Source organism: Solanum tuberosum, unplaced genomic scaffold, assembly GCF_000226075.1.
Source record: "Solanum tuberosum cultivar DM 1-3 516 R44 unplaced genomic scaffold, SolTub_3.0 scf00007, whole genome shotgun sequence".
Lineage (NCBI taxonomy): Eukaryota > Viridiplantae > Streptophyta > Magnoliopsida > Solanales > Solanaceae > Solanum > Solanum tuberosum.
This window is the reverse complement of record NW_006238933.1, coordinates 2,639,150-2,657,191: the sequence shown is the minus strand read 5'-3', so window position 1 is coordinate 2,657,191 and position 18,042 is coordinate 2,639,150. Positions and strand designations below refer to the sequence as shown.

The following is an 18,042-nucleotide window of genomic DNA, read 5'->3' as shown; positions in this document are numbered from 1 at the left end:
GAAACATAATATAAGAGATTTAAAGTAAGGAAAGAGATATAAGTCTCAAACTTTTTAGTACATAGAAGATACCAAAACAAAGTACATAACTAAAATTTAGCGGAATACATCATCTATGTCTAACAAGCCTCTAATAATCATAATGTGGTTAGGACAAACCCCTAAACCATGAAAAAAGTCTGAAAACTAAAAAGACATCAAAAGCAATAAAGACATATAGTGGCAAGGTCCCCTAATATGAGGACTTACCAAAACTCTGAAGCTGATGAAAGATCCAACCTAAACACGACCGGATGGAGGAACGATAGATCGTATATTATGAATCAATAATGGCACAATGTATACGTCAGTACTTTGAATGTACCGAGTATGAGAAAAATGTATAATAAAAGATAAACATTGTAACATAAGTAGTTTAAAACATTAAATGCATGACCAAGTAAAATGTGTCAAAGCTTAATAGTCTAAATCATAAAGCATGGGACAAGGTCAATACAACATTTAAAAATCAACGCCATGGTACTTTCTTCTTCTCTTCCCGTCCCTTTGATTTTTGTCATCTTTTCCACAACTTGACATGTCTGTTGTAGAAATTTCATATCATATTGTAGAAATGTTGAAATCATGAACGGTTTGATTTTCCTGATACTAGACTTATTTGTTTACAACATATCCAAAATTCAGAATTTAATATCTTCATAATCATTCTAGATGATTTTTTTGAAGTTAGCTCTAGATTCTGTCATGCTGAAAATTTCAAATTTGTGTGGCTTTACTAAAACTCTCGTATCTTGATGTAGGAACGAAGAAATCACGAGCCATTTGATTATTTTGAATCTAGACACAAAAGTCTATGATATATTTGAAATCCAAAATTTAATGCCTTTGGGATTACTTCAGATATTAATACGAAGTCAACTTAAGATTTTAGCGCACCAACAGTTTCAGATTTCCGCAATGACACTAACCAAATTTATCTCAAGGTAGAAGTATCAAAATTGAAAGGATAATGGCTAGGAGTATTTGAAAAGAATTATGGCATTACGATTTCCAATGTTTAGAAAAGGCTTAGCTTAGGACCCTACTACTCATCGTATTTGGCTTGTTATTGCTACCGCACATGACTTCGAGAGTCATGATGATATTACTAAGGAACGTCTTTATCAAAATATTTTTACTTCTCACTTCGATGAATTAGAAATATTTTTTGTGTGGACTTCCATAAATCTGTTTCATGTAGCTTGGAAAGAAATTTTGAGTCACGGGTACAGGACCCTTTACATGTTAGACCTATTGCTCATACAATTTGGGATCCTCATTTTGGTCAACCGGCCGTGGAAGCTTTTACTTGAAAAGGGGTGCTTTTGGCCTACTGAATATTGCTTATTCTGGTGTTTATCAGTGGTGGTGTATAATCGGTTTACACACTAATGAAGATCTTTATACTGGCGCTCTTTTTCTATTATATATTTTTTGCCATATCCTTAATAGCAGGTTGGTTACACCAACAACCGAAATGGAAACCGAGCGTTTCGTGGTTAAAAATGATGAATCTCATCTGAATCACCATTTTTCAGAACTCTTTGGCATAAGTTTGTTGGCTTGGAGAGGGCATTTAGTCCATGTTATTGTTCATCCAGAGGGGAGTACGTTTGGTGGAATAATATCTTAGATGTATTACCATATCCCAAAGGGTAAGGCCCACTTTTTATAGGTCAATGGAATCTTTATTCTCAAAACCCCAATTCAAGTATTCATTTAGTTGATACCATCGAAGGGGCAAGAACGGCCATTCTAACTCTTCTCAGGGGATTCCACCCACAAACGTAAAGTTTATGGATGAATGATATTGTCCATTACCATTTAGATATTGCATTTATTTTTCTTGTTGATGGTCATATGTAAAGAACCAATTTCGGGATTTGGCACAGTATGAAAGATCTTTTAGATGCACATATTCCTCCAGGGGGACGATTGGGGCGTAGACATAAGGGTTTTTATGACAATCAACAATTCGCTTCATTTACAATTAGGTCTTTCTTTGGCTTCTTTAGGCGTTATTACTTCTTTGGTAGCTCAACACATGTACTCTTTACCTGCTTATGAATTCATAGCACAAGACTTTACTACTCAAGCTACATTATATACCCACCACCTGTATATCGCAGAATTCATCATGACAGGAGCTTTTGCTCATGGGGCTATATTTTTAGTAGAGATTACAATCTGGAGCAAAATGAAGATAATGTATTGCAAGAATGTTAGATCATAAAGAAGTTATCATATCTCCTTTAAGTTCGTCCAGCTTCTTTTTGAGATTCCATACCCTGGTAGTTTATGTTCATAATGATGTCATGCTTGCCTTTGGCACTCCGGAGAAGCAAATCTTGATTGAACCTATATTTTCTCAATGGATACAATCCGCTCATGGTAAAACTTTATATGGGTTCGAAGTACTTTTATGTTCAATGACTGGCCAAACATTAAATGCAGGTCGAAGCATCTGGTTGCGAGGTTGGTTAAATATTGTTAATGGAAATAGTAATTCATTATTCTTAACAATAGGTCCTGAAGACTTTTTGGTTCATCATGCTATTGCCCTTGGTTTACATACAACTACATTGATCTTAGTAAAAGGTGATTTAGATGCACATGGTTCCAAGTAAAAGCTAGATAAAAAGGATTTCAATTATAGTTTTTCGTGCGATGGCCCAGGACGAGGCGATACTTGTGATATTTAGGCATGGGACGCACTTTATTTGGCAATTTTTTGGATGTTAAATACTATTGGATGGGTTACTTTTTATTGGCATTGGAAGCACATCACATTATGGCAAGGTAATGTTTCACAGTTTAATGAATCTTCCACTTATTTGATGGGCCGGTTAACAAATTATTTATGGTTAAACTCTTCACATCTTATCAATTGATATAACCCTTTTGGAATGAATAGTTTATTGGTTTGGGCATGGATGGTCTTATTTGGACATCTTGTTTGGGCTACTAGAGATATGTTCTTAATCTCTTGGCGTGGATATTGGCAGGTATTGATTGAAACTTAAGCATGGGCTCACGAACGCACACGTTTGGCCAATTTGATTCGATAGAGAGATAAACCACTGGCCCTTTCTATTCTACAAGAAAGATTGGTTGGATTAGCTCACTTTTATGTAGGTTATACATTCACTTATGCGGCTTTCTTGACTGCCTCTACGTCAGGCAAATTTGGTTAATTAATGTGTGTATTCGTGATAATCTCATTTCTTTCGGCGGAGAAGGAGGTCCACCTTCTTCTATTTCTACATCTAGGATTTGACTTGTATCATGGATCCTAATAGGAATTCAACCATTATGGAAAGAAGAAGCTTGATTCAGAGAGAGAAGAAGAGGCAAAAATTGGAATAGAAATATCATTCGATTCATTGATCCTCAAAAAAAGAAATAAGAAAGGTTATGTCGTTGAGTGACAAATGGGAAATTTATGGAAAGTTACAATCCCTACCACGGCATAGTGCACCTACATGTTGTAACACCTCAGAATCTAGTAGGCTATGCAAGGGACTAAGTGAGAGGTCACAAGCTAAAGACTGAACATGGACACCCTTCATGAAGGCCCAGACGAACCGTGAAAGGCACCACGAGGTGTGGTGTGGCTCGTGAAGGCTCAGTGAGCCTAGACAAAGAGGGATCCCCTCCCACGCGCACCTAGACGGCTCGTGGTGAACACCATGGCACGTGGTGAAGCCAGTGAAAGGGGAGGCAGTAGCTGCCTTAAGGGTGACCCTCAACACGAGCCACTTGAGGGCTCGTGAGAGCCTTGATGGCTCGTGGAGTGGGTCGTGAAGGAAGGGGGGGTCTTGGGGTGTTTTTCCAAGCCACTGGTCAAGGACCTCAACTGCCACCACGGCCCGTGTGATCCTTGACGGCTCGTAAGGAGTGGCGTGTGGGGGTTTAGTCAGCTGTAAGTTCAGGGGCAGTTAGGTCTTTTCCTAATTATTTTATGTTGATACTATGTCATTTTACCCATGCTTAGGACCCCTATATAAGTGATTTTTAACCCCAAATTCAACCCATTCAAGTCATTCTCTTAAATTCACCAAAGAAATCAAGTTTTTCCTCTCTAAAATATTTCTAGAAACTTGAAGAACAAGAAGGGTTCAACCTAGGGTTTCAAATCAAGTCTCCAATTCCACCATTGAAGACAAGCTTTTTGCATTGAGGTATGATAGTTTTCATCCATGGATTCCTTCCATTCACGGAGTTCCAAAATTCTCCTCTTTCAAAGTTAGAAATCCCCAATTTACTTAGGGCTTTCTTCAATTGCCATGGGTTCTCTTGATTATTGATTTAAATGATTGAATTATGATCTCTTATGCATGAATTGATGAAATACTATGATTTTGAGATGATTCCCCATGAACCCATGTAAATTCCATGTTTTCCAATTTTGATGATGTGATGTGGGTTTTGAATTATGAAAGAAGAGATTTTGAATTAAGCATGTTCTTATGAGATTTATGTAAATATTTTAAGGATGATTTGAGAGTGAAGTATCAATGATAATTGTTGTTGTGTTGTTGAAAAGATTTCTCATAAACACACTAAAGCATGATTTGTGGAAGGATATTCTCACATAAAGGATTCTTAGGGTTGAAAGGTTTTCTCAGATAAACTATGAATCAAATATCTTAGGAGTTATTATAATAAGACCTATCTTGGATCGGTTACTTAGTGATACCCTTCCATGGACGACTTATGACTTAGCTTGGATTGGCAAGATAACGTGCCCTTCCATGAATAACAAGAGCAAGTTAAGAAAATAACTATTATGTGGGATTTATGCTTAGAACCGAGAGGATATTGAGATGGAAGCTCTTCCATTAGTAGAGTCTGGGTTTCTAGAAGCAATCTCTTTATCTCTTACCTATGTTCCCAAAAGGACGATTATCTAGATAGACATTAGCTAGTGGATCCACAATAGCTAGAAGTTCATGGTCCTTCTTTGGCAAGTAGGACACCCTTTTTCGGTGTGGGGTAGACACCAGATTCCATGTTGATAGGTCACATGGTCTTATATGTCGGTTAAGGCTATTTTCCACACTTTATTAAAGTTATGATGAAACAAGGTTACTTCAAGGAAGTATCGTAAGCATGATTTAAGATGATGTTCACTTGCATTGATCATGGTTTTATGACTTATGGTTTCAAACTCTCAAGATGCATGTTTTATCTGGGTCATTGCATATTTATGAAAATGTCCCTTTTTAGCATGATTTAATGTTTTATGCATGGCTATCATACTTGGTACATTATTTTGTATTAACGCATACTCTTACCTACATTTCTCCAAATGTAGGGTCCGACAGTCAGGGTTCTCAGTTTCGTGGCTAGAGATTGACTTGAGAGATTTCCGAGCTTGGGTGAGTCCTCGTGCTTCGAGGATGGATTTTCATTGTTTTCAGTTTTCTTTCTTACTTTTGGTTTTGGACATGATGTATGGGCTAGGCCCAATTTCATTCTATTGTATTAGATAGCTATTGAGACAAAGTGATTAGACTTCCACTTTACTTTTATAAAACTTTTGGGACTTGAAATGTATTTCTTTGTCTCTTTGTTCTATTTCTTATGTTATGAATGTTAAGTGGCTGGTATGGGGCCTCTCGGGATCCTATATGTAATGTTACATCTAGGTTGTACCCCTGGGTCGTGACACACGCCTTCATCAAGGTTGTTTTTTTATCAGAAGGCCGAGAGCTAACTATTGAGACTTTGGCCTATGCAGACACATACTTCGTGAAATGGTTCATGCATGTTTGTTGCCAGAAGCAACAAGATCAAGTTGGTAAGGATTAACGCTTCATTTTTATTTATATGGTTGATGATTATAGAATCCCATTTACCATTTTGTATAAATGAACTATTCTATTTGTACTGATAGGGTGGAGGGGCGCATTTTAATCCTTGTTTATCTATTAGTTTTCGGTTGAAATTGCAATCCGCTTGATTCTACAGAAAGTAAACATGAATGGCTACAACATATCCAAAATTAGAAAATCTTTCAATGTCGTTCTAGAAAATTGTTTGAACTTAACTTTAAATTTTGTCACATACCTGATTTCAAATTTTCGGTGCCTCACAAAATATTTTATATCTTGATGTCGAAACATCATCACCAAAAAGGATTGTGATCGCTTGAAACTATACTTCAAGGGTTTCATTATTACCAAGAAAATATTGTCTCGAGTATAACCTAGTTATCTTAGCATGGCTTCCAAGTCTCAAATGTCTTGAAATGTAATGAACTCCTTTACTTGTGTTTCTTTGTGTTGTCTTTTTTTGTGTATTTTTTTGTAGATCAATTGAATTAACATTTATATTTTGTGAAGGCTACGCAATGGATTGTTTTATCACAACACAAGAATTTGGTCTTGAGGTGTGAAGAAATGTGTTTACCGTCCCCGCCTTGCGATCACTACTTCGAGGATTTATGAAATATCAAATAATTAAGCATAAGGTGTGAAGGGATGTGCTTAACATCCCCGACTTGAGATCACAAATTTGAGGCTTTATGAGATCTTGAATACTTAAGCATAAGGTGTGAATGGATGTGTTTAGTGTCTTTGCCTTGAAATCACTAATTTGAGGCTTTATGAGATCCCGAATACATAAGCTTAAGGTGTGAAAAGATGTGTTTAAAATACCCGCATTAATATAACTATTTTGTGGCTTTATGAGATCCTTTATACTTAAGCATAAGGTGTGAAGAGATGTGTTTAACGTCTCACCTTGAGATCACTAATTTGTGGCTTTTCGAGATCCCAAATACTTAAACATAAGGTGTGGAAGGCCAAATTTTATCCACCTTAAGGTTTGAAAATTAAAGATATTTTTAAGGATAAGTTCATGGAAAGCCAGCTTAATGTGCAAAGGGATAAATCTTGTCCACCTTAAGGCATGAAAATTTAAAGATCTTTTTACGGATAAATCTGTGAGAAGGCCAGCTTAAGGTGCAAAGGGACAAATCTTGTCCACCTTAAGGCATGGGAGTTTAAAGATCTATTTAGGGCCTGTTTGGAAAGCTCACCCTGTTAATTGGATTTGGTGTAATTTGTGTAATTACACTGTCTGTCTTGTTTGGTTGAGCATGTAATTACCTGGTCAACAGATAATTGGGTGTAATTACACTCTTCAACTCACAGAGGGAGGCTGTGAATTGCTATTAATTACATGGTGTAATTACAAGTTGTTTATTTTTTAATTTCTTTCTTTTATTTTTGTTTTAATTTTTTCGTTTTAATGTATTTTTTATTTTTATTATTTTCAATTGTTCTGATTCTATTATTCTAATATTTTCTTAAAAATATATTTAATATTATTTATATATCATTGTCTTCTTATTCTCAACCTTTACTTCATGTGATTTCATGCAATTTTTTGTATCTTCTAAAAAAATTATTAGTATAATTTTGTTAGTATTCTATTTTTTAAATTAAAGTAAAATTCATTGTTGAATAAAGTTATGAACTTACGTTTTCCTTTTATTTTAAATCATATTTATGTATTTTGTGTTGAAATTTGACATAAGAGTATTATGTTAATTTTTTTGTTTTTAGTTTAAAACTTATGTTATATTTTCAATTTTATTTGTTTGAGGAGTATTGACTCGATATTTTACATTACAAACTATTTTTTTAAGTTAGACTTGATAGATTATCTTTTTTGTCAAATGTTTTATAATTTTATGATATTCTATTTATAATATTAATCTTTTTGTCAAACATGCATTTCATGATGTTCATAGAAATGATGTACTTTTAGTTTTTATGACTAATTTAATTAAAATATACTAAATTGAAAATATAAATCAATTATTTTAATAATATTAGTTAAAAACATATGTTTATTAATTAATATATTTTCAAGAGACAATATATATCTTAAATATTTAATTTAATATCATTTATAAAGACCCTTATTTGTCTAATATAATTTTTTAAATTTTAAATAATTAATTTTTATTTTTAAAATTCAATATAACTTATGATTACTCTTGTGCAACCAAACAGTACACTTGTAATTACACTGTAATTACATTATGGCAAACAAACATGTCAGTGTAATTACTTGGTTTTGTAATTACTAGACTAGTAATTACACCAATTCCAATTATCTGGTGGCTTTCCAAACAGACCTATAAGGATAGTTCCGTGAAAAGACTAGATTAAGGTGCAAAGGGACAATTTTTTCCGCCTTAAGGCATGTAAATTTAACAACTTGCATATTTGGAGGATTTGAAGACTTCAACTTGCAGACTTGACAAATTTGAGACTTTAACTTCCAGACTTGACAATTTTGAAGACTTCAAGTGCATATTTGGAGGATTTGAAGACTTCAACTTGTATACTTGAATAATTTAAAGACTTTAACTTACATATTTGAAGGATTTGAAATCTTATAACATAATGTTAAAGAAGCTAGCTCATATTTTATAAAGCTTTGCCCCTATTGGCCCATCAATATTCTGTGCAAGTCTAAAGTTTGACGAAACAAAATACAATACTTATAGCCTTAACTTTCATGTGACATATCAAGTGGGAACATGTGAGTTTTCTAACACTCATGCAACTGAACTTAGAATATGGTTCTAAGCGCCTACATACCTTAGTGACTGGGATCAAGTCACAATGTAGTTCTAGGAGAGTGCTTTTTTTTTGTTGGGGTGCCGAGCATAATTTATACTCTTGCGGGCAGGAGTGACATGTAGTTTAGGCTCGTACTTTAAGGAGCATTTTAACTTGAATATCTAACTCAAATTTGAAGAGCTTTATGATATATAGTTTAGGCTTGTGTTTCAAGAAGCATTTCAACTTGAAGATTTACTCAACTTTGAAGAGCTTTATGATATACATTTTAGGCTCATGTATCAAGAAGAATTTAAACTTGAAGATTTAACTCAAATTTTAAGATTTTTGTGACATATAATTTAAGGTCGTGTTTTGAGGAACATTTCAACTTGAAGATTTAGCTCAATTTGAAATAGCTTTGTGACATACAGTTTAAGCTTGTGTTTCAAGGAGCATTTTAGCTTAAATATCTAACTTAAATTTGAAAAGATTTATGACATATAGTTTAATCTTGTGTTTCAAGAAGTATTTCAACTTGAAGATTTAACTCAACTTTGAAGAGCTTTGTGACATACAGTTTAAACTTGTGTTTCAAGGACAATTTCAGCTTGAAGATTTAACTCAAATTTGAAGAGTTTTGTGACATACAACTTAAGCTTGTGTTTTGAGGAGAATTTCAAATGGAAGTTTTAAATCAAATTTGAAGAGCTTTATGATATGAAGGTTTAGCTCAAATTTGAAGAGCTTTCCAACTTAAAGATTTACCTCAAATTTGAAGATCTTTTAAACTTATAGATTTAGCTCAAATTTGAATATTTTTGTGATATACAGTTTACGCTCATGTGTCTAGGATCATTATAATTTGCAGTTTAGGCTCATGCAATGAGGAGCATTGTAACTTGTAGTTTAGACTCATGTGATAAGGAGTGTTGTAACTTGCAGTTTATGATCATACTTTAAGGTGTGTCTAGATAGGCATTGACTCTTCAAATTCATCTTCAGATGTAGACTTGCCCCCACTTTGGAGTTCTTTTAGATCTTCACCTTCGCAAGGCCCACAGATAGGAGATCGTTGATCTACTCTTATAGTCATGCTTAATTTCATGTCATGTGCACGAGTTTTCAACTCTTCAAATGTATTGAGCTTTAATCCTTGCAATATATAGTGAAGGCCCTAATTCATGTCTTGAATGCTCATTTCAATGCTAGAGGTTTCACTAAGGTGATCTTTGCAGTTGAGGCTCAAACTCTTCCGGCGATTGATAAAGTCAAAAACTAGGTCATCATCTTCACTTTGGTGAGCCTTTGTAAGTTTAATCATACTTATGACACGTCATGTGCTATAGAAATGATTAAGGAACTCTTGCTCTAACTGCTCCCAACAATCTATAGAACTAGGTTCAAGATCTATGTACCAATCAAAGGCATTTTCTTTGAGAGATCGAACAAATTATTTGACAATATAATCATCATACATCCCAACATCATTACAAGTCTCGATGAAGTGTGCTATATATTGTTTTGGATTTCCTTTTCCATTAAATTGTTGGAGCTTGGGAGGTTAATAGCCCTCAGGCATTTCCAAGTTATCAATCCTTTGTGTATAAGACTTTTCATATGTGAGAGAAAATTTGGACGAGGACTTAAATTTGTCTTCAATGACTTGTATGATAAAGTCCTTCAATTGATCAATATGAATCAAGCCTTCAATGGAGAGATGAATTTGTTTGATCTTTGTTTGCTTTATGCAAGATTCTTCTTCGTCTTAAATTCTAGGAAGCTTCAAAGGTATTTGACTCGTTCTTCTCTCGATGATGTTATCCATCTTATTTGTTAGCTTGGGAAGTTTAGCATCTTGTTCGTGTGCACACTTTATCAGGCCTTCAACTGCTTTAGTCAAGCTTGTTAGTTGTTCCTCTATAGTGGAAGACATTTTGATATTATTTGATGCTTGAAAAGTTGAGATGAGAGGTAGAGATTTTCCCACTGGGCGTGCCAGAATTTGGAGACAGTAAAATTCGCATCTAGAAAATAATAATCAAGAACAGAAAAGTATCGAACAATCATATTTATTTAATTTAAAGTATGAGTGTTACAATATCTGTGATTCCTCTGATTTGTCTTTTCAGTTATAATTCATGGGCAGCTTAATCTTGAACTTGATCTTAGATTCAAGGGCTTTAGAGCTTGCTCTTGAATCTTCGATGAACTTGAATTTGATTTTGTGGATTTGATGAGCTTGATATGGACTTGAACTTAATGATCTTGATCTTGAACTTGATCTTGGATTCAAGGGCTTTAGAGCTTGTTCTTGTAGCTTGTAGAGAAATATGTGCCTTTTGATCCACGAGCTCACTCTAGCGTTAGTTAGAATTTTTCTTGTCCTTTTTCTGAATTATGAGACCCCTATTTATAGTTTTAGAATAATATAGGAGTTGTGACAAGAATAGGTTTCCCTCCGGCCAATCAGATTCAAGTGATAGGACATATAGGCTTTACGAAGCGAGCTTGTCATCTTGACACATGAGATGATCCTATTGGCTTCTTTGTTTGATTGGCATGCCACGTCATTTGCCACTGGATATTAAAATGGGCTTCTAGGATGAGATGATATTGAGCTTAGCAAATTTGGTTCATCTATTGTAGCCCAAATTAATTAATTTGGACTCTAATTAAATTCATTTTTATTGGGCTAAAATAATTAACCCAATTATATTAATCTATAATATTTATTTGGACTAATATATTCATGAATTTAATATAATCAAATCATTTTATAAATTTATATTTAATAAATTTTAAATGATTACACATGCATTTATGAAAGTAATAGAAATATGGAAATTAGTTCATTCCCCATGTATTGGGAAACATTTTCATTATTGAAAAATAATTAATAAAAAAATTTGATAAATAAGGGTAAAAATGTCATAAATAAAACCAGTTTATAATGTGAATATGCATTCGATTTTACCATTATGGTTAAAAGGATTTTTTCTTTGAAAAATTAGGATTTTACTCACATCAACTTTTGAGGTTTACGAAAATCCACTTATGCACCCTCAAGACGAGATCTATTGAGGCAATGTTAACCCTTTTAACTTTATATGATATTGCAACATAAAATTCATAATCTAACACTGAACCTCTTTAATTAAAAGGCCTAAATTCCTTGAAGGTCAAGTTCTGAAATTTCGTATAAAAATGGGTAGTTTCTTTTCTGAGATTTAATTGAAATATTGTGATTAAGCTAAGATAAAAAGAAAAAGTCATGAACTTTCAATATGCATATATCTAAGGACTTTTGTTCTCTGGGCCAACTGCCTAGATTAAGTAGAGATGTTATAGAAGTTAACGTTTCCTGATTGTTTCATATGTCATTGCTAAGATGTTCTTGTTTTTCCCCAGAAATGTGTTAACAAGACTATTTTTATTTAAGAAACTTTTTTATGGTAGAAATAATGATGAATCTTCGTTATTTTACTTACCGTTCAGTTTCATCATAATTTCTACTACCTTGAGAACCCTCTAATTGAGTTGTTTTCATGTTGCTAAGATCTTTCATTCATCTTTGGGAAAAAGGTCTGAAATATATTCGAACTTTGACCTAAATTGATGTAGCAATATCGAACTTTAGAAATGACTTTTTACCTCCTACACTATTTAATAGTGTATTTTAAAGATATATATGTGCCCACGTAGACATCATAAATATTGCATCATTATAATAGTAATGTGTCCACGTGGGTACATATATACCTTTAAACTATTAAATAGTGCATGGATAAAAGGTCTTTCATAAAGTTTGGTATCGTAACAACAATTTTGACCAAAGTTGAAATATTTTTCAAACCATTTTCCCTTCATTTTTTAAAGCTTATTCAAGCAAACAAGATCATAGTTATATGAGGAACATTTTCCAAGTTGGTCTAGTCGAAATCTGCAAATTTGTTGTTGGACTTGGATCTCTATCTTGAGTTAAGTCTCATTTTTTTCTTTTTCTATGTACTTATTTTTTATCACCCCTCCAAACCGACTCAGACATATCCATCTTTTACTGCTGAATTGTACAGTCTTCTCTGCTCCATTTGATTCCAACAGGGATAATTGAGTTCTGATCCCAATTTAGCATGTTTTGTCTTGGCTAATTTCTACTGTACTATGGGGCTTCTACTTGATCTGCAGTTTCAAAATTATTTATAGTGTCTTAAATAGTAAAAGTAAGCTACTTTATCACTTTAACTTCGAAATTTTACCTATTTTTACAAGTATATACCCATTTTTTCATCTTCAATGCTAGGGTAGTGGTGGCTGCTGCAACATTATTGTTTCGTCTCTTACATCTTTAAATTATTGGTGTCTATTCCAAAGGTTCAACCATGATTTTCCATTTCCATATGGAAGACGTATCCCACAATGAAATCTATTTTGTGTGTCTACATTGATCGAAGTAAATTAGTATGCAATATTCCTTCATTTCCCTTTTGAAATAAGTATTCCTTCCGTTTAAAAAAAAGTGGCTTAGTTTGACTTGACACGAATTTTAAGAAAATAAAAAAAACTAACTTGGCACAGATTTTAAGAAAATAAATAAAAACTTTTGAATAAAAAGGAAAGTAGGGTCAATCTTTTTTAAACAGAGGAGTATCTCATTTATTGATATCACTATGCAACATTTGGTTCATTATTTCACATTCATGGTTTTGCATATATGGAGATATCAAGAACGTTATTTCCTTTCAGTGTGATAACAAACACCTGTTACAATATGTAAGTCCAAGTTATTGTTAGTAGAATTTTGACTATTAACAGTGACGAGGGAAGAGAAAAGATAGTGATGCAGTGCTTCTGTTACATTACCGGCCCTTTCCTTTCCACCAAAAATTTCAACTCAAGTTTATGGATAGTATGAAGACCTTTCTAAAAAATGTGAAAACATCTTCAATACTGCATTATATTAGCAAACATATTCAGTTCATCTGATTGGAGTGTATGATAAAGATAAAGATGTATCATTTACAAAATATTGATGGCTCGAGCTGGAAGCAACAAGACAGATGGGATCTAGTGAGGAGCCGATTTCTTCAATCAACATTTTGCTGAATGATCTATAATCTTCTATTTCACTAATTTGTGCACACCTCGACTAATTCAATGGATAACTTGGTATTAAGAGCATCAGGTTTTAAAGGTTCTAAGAGTCTGACAAGTCGCGTCAAGTAGAATCTTGTTCTCAATTGTGAAGTGCTTTATATTTATGAATAGGAGGCTACAAAATATTTAGGAAACTTTAACTCTTTCAATACTAAAGTCATACGATAGAGTTGAACTCTATTAAGGTCTTCCTTCTAACTTTTGTTCTATGCATTTTAAAAATAAGCCTTCAAGAAGAGCTTTATTAAGAAGGAATGTCAATTAAAATGTGGAACTCGAAGTTCTTCAAGTTCTGATTAATCCTTTTGCTAGCAAGTGTCTCATGCGGAGTTTAGGGGTTCTACCTAATTGTTGGCCCAAGACATGACCGCTCAAATAAATAGGGATATTGTAGATCCCATGAACCCCAAATGTGGGTACGACGGCAACAAAGGTTAGACACTTCACGAGGATGAATCCTCCTAATTTCTTGGATCGGAAGTGGATGAGAATCCACAAGATTTCCTCAAGGGAATCTATAAGATTTTGGTCATCATGGAGGTCATGACTCTCTTTTCCAAGGCAAAATTGGTCTCTTAGCAATTAAAAGGGGCTTCTCAAGCTTAGTATGATCAATGGAAGGAATAAAGGGGATTGGATACGGGTCCCTTGGATTGGGAAAAGTTCAAGGGGGCATTTCATGATCGGTTCTTCCCTTTGAGATGAGGGAAGCTAACGTGCAAAAGTTCATAAATCTAAGGCAAGGGAACATGAGTGTGAAGGAGTACTCACTGAAGTTCACTCAATTGTTTAAGTATGCTCCGTGATGAGTTAGAGATGTTGACTCATTTGAGGCCTTTTTAGTTCAATAATTATTATCCTTAATGCATTTTTAAGTCCATATTTAATGATTTATTGTATTTTGTAGATATGAAGGCTCAAGGACAAGGAAAGGATGAATCACACAAAAAGAGGCTAAAACATGGAAAAAAGCAATATCATGACATTGATGCTAGCCAAAAAACACTCGGCGACTCGACGAATATGCTAGACCTCGGCTAAAATGATAAGACTTTTAACTCAAATTCTCAAGATAGGTCGGCAAGAAGAAGATCTAAATGGCGTCTAGCCAAACTTAATCAGGGATCTAACAAGTGCAGGTCGAAAGTTACTAAACATTTAAGCCAAGTTGAAGGCCAAAAAGGTGAGATTGGGTGATGGTCGGCAACTCGCCTAATGTGAAAGGTGAACCCCATCGAGCTCGCCAGCTGTGGTTCAAACATCTTAAGCCTGAAGACAAGAAAGGCAAGAAGAGAACAAGACGACGACTCGTTGAATCAGTCGGCGAGCACGACTAGCATCACCGACTTGGAAAATTTATGAAGTTTTGACTAATTTTTATGGAATTATAAATAGCTAAAAGGAGAGAAAATATATATTTTTGGCTCATACAATCTGGATCTAAAACTTTTCTGAGTAGAATACAATCGAAACTTCTATTTTGTATAGTGAGGAACAAGCTCATAACTCATAATTTTTAGGAATTCTGAAGTGAGTCTTTGAAATTAAAGTTGCAAATCATCAATCTGATGGTCGAGAATGTTTTTAGTATATTTTCTTTTACTTTTAACATGATTGGCTAAAATCCCTATTCTAGGGGAGTGTAAATGGAGTTAGGTTTTGATTAAATTGGTTGGATAATGTTATTTGCTCTATTTTACTTTTATTTTTATAAGCTAGAAACATTTGAAAAAATAGCAACAAGGAAAAATAGAAGTCCTCAATATAGAGGGAGAACTTTTTTTCCCTTACTTTTTATTCAAAAAGGGGGAGTATAATGTTTACTTATTTATTTGCAAATAATAAATATTAGGTTACAACAAATTAAATATTCAATAGTTAATAATTCTGGGAAATGACATAAATTCCCCCACCCCCGGCTCCCCCCAAACTTATTACGAAAAGTCAGTTACACGCTTAAAATATTGTGACGACATATTACACATCTTAATTATTTTAAAGTGAATTTATTTAAATAGTTTAAACGTGCAACTGACTTTTCGAGACAACTTTAGGGTTGGATTTATGCCCTTTCCCTATTATAATCTCAACATAATTAAATAATACATACACTACTAATACATACATAATTAATACCCGCATAACTAATATCTGCATAACTAAACCCTATATAACTAAAACTTACATAATTAATACATGCATAACTAAACTCTACATAATTAATACGGATACCTATATAACTAAACCATGCATAACTAAACCCTATGTAACTAAAACTTATATAACTAATACCTATATAAAGTAAACCCTGCATAATTAATATTTGCATAACTCTACCCAATAATCGAACCGCCCCTTAATGCAGTGCAGGAATGGTGATTCCTTCTCGTGGTCTGCAGCCATCGGTGATCCAATTGCATGAACCCGTACCAGGATATGTTATAGAGGGCGTTTCTGTGGAATTCCCTTACAGGCCCTACTTCCCACAGATCGGCGTCATTAGAATAGTCCTGAGGACACTCTGTAGAACAGAGGCAGCTAGTTCATTACACTCGCTGATCGAGGTTCCTGCCGGTATTGGAAAATCATTAGCCCTTCTTTGTGCGGCTCTTAGTTGGCAACAACGTCTCAAGGACAATTCACATTCTCAAGCACCAGCTTCAGGTACTTCATTTCGTTCTGCTCTTACCGACTTGTAAGATAATCAACCATTGATTTCATTTTCGGTGTTTTCAGGAACCCATATACAGCGCCACCTGCTGCAAATAATGCGAACAAGATACCTGCCATCTATTATGCGTCGTAAGATACAATATTACTGGATCCTTTATAAAATGGAACCCTTAGAGAGACCCTAGGCATTAGCGAGGAGTTAATATCTCAGATGGTCACTCAACTTTCAACAGTTCACTTAGAAAGTCACTCAACTTTGAGTTGTTCACTTCAAAAGTCACTCAACTTTGTTTTATAATTCAAAAGTCACTCAACTATTAATAGTTCACTTAAAAAGACACGTAACTATTGATATTTTACTTAAAAAGTCACCCAACTAATTTAAATTATTTTTTTCATTAAATTTTGTAAAATACAAAAAAAATTACTCCCTCTGTCCCAATTTATATGACTCACTTTCCTTTTTAGTCAGTCCCAAAAAGAATGACACATTTCTATTTTAAGTAACAATTTGCCTATAAAATGTCTTTTTTACCCTTAATGAAATGATTTACAACCACACAAATTTCTATCATTCATTTTGGACCACAAGTTTTAAAAGTCTTTCCATTTTTCTTAAAGTTTGTGCCAAATCAAAGTACATCACATAAAATGGGACGGAGGGAGTAACTATTTTTAAAAATCCTAAAAACTCTCAACTACTCTATTTATTCATGATATCATATTTCTTGCCACCCATGTATCACTATCTATTTAAACTCAATTATTATACAAATGGTACTGTGGTGCGTCTTTATTTTTTATTGTACTTCTTATCAATTCCAACTTCTTCTTTTTTGGATAATTTTTTAACATATTTAATTCTAGTTATATAATTGATAAAACGGAAAAAGTTTTTTTATTGGGTCAATTGCTACAGTACGTTTTCCAAAAAAATTATTATTAAATAATTTGGATTAACAAAATAATTAAAATAAATATCTTATTATTTCTTTAAAAAAGTAGTTTAACATAAAAAATGAATTTCAATAAAATTTTATGAAAAAAATATTTAAATTGATTGAGTGACTTTCTAAGTGAAATATCAATAGTTGAGTGACTTTCAAAGTGAAACATCGATAGTTGAGTGACTTTTAAGCTATAAAACAAAGTTGAGTAACTTTCTAAGAGAACAACTCAAAGTTGAGTGACTTTCTAAATGAACAATTCAAAATTGAGTATCCATCTAAGATATTAACTCCATTAGCGAGGGAATGTAGACCTTTTTAACAAGCAACAAACGTTAGGGCAGGGAATTGCTCGAATTTGTGTATTGAAAATCAGGTCTGTTTTTTTTTTTAATCCAGGTGTGTTTGGTAGGAAGGAAAATGCTTTTCTAAAAAATGTTTTTCTGAAAAATAAATAGATATTTGACTTATTTTTTCATGTTTAGTTGGTGAGTAGAAAATATTTTTTAGTGTTTGATTTATGAATGAATTTTTTTTTTGAGAAAATATCTTTTAATTTTACTAGAAAGTAGAAAATGATTTTTGAATTGAAATTGAAAATATTTTTTTTTTTTTAAAAACTTAATTTTTTTTTTGGGAGGGGA

At 33.4% G+C, this 18,042-nt stretch overlaps 1 protein-coding gene across 1 annotated transcript in view; it reads left to right on the top strand.

Moving 5' to 3' along the window:
* The first annotated feature begins 16,150 nt into the window (after positions 1-16,150).
* Positions 16,151-18,042, top strand: part of LOC107060752 (Fanconi anemia group J protein-like) — a 5,755-nt gene continuing 3,863 nt past the window's right edge. The window contains exons 1-2 of the mRNA XM_015309014.1: positions 16,151-16,473; positions 16,515-16,580. Of these exons, the coding sequence (XP_015164500.1) occupies positions 16,151-16,473; positions 16,515-16,580 (389 nt within the window). The remainder of the gene's footprint in view (positions 16,474-16,514; positions 16,581-18,042) is intronic.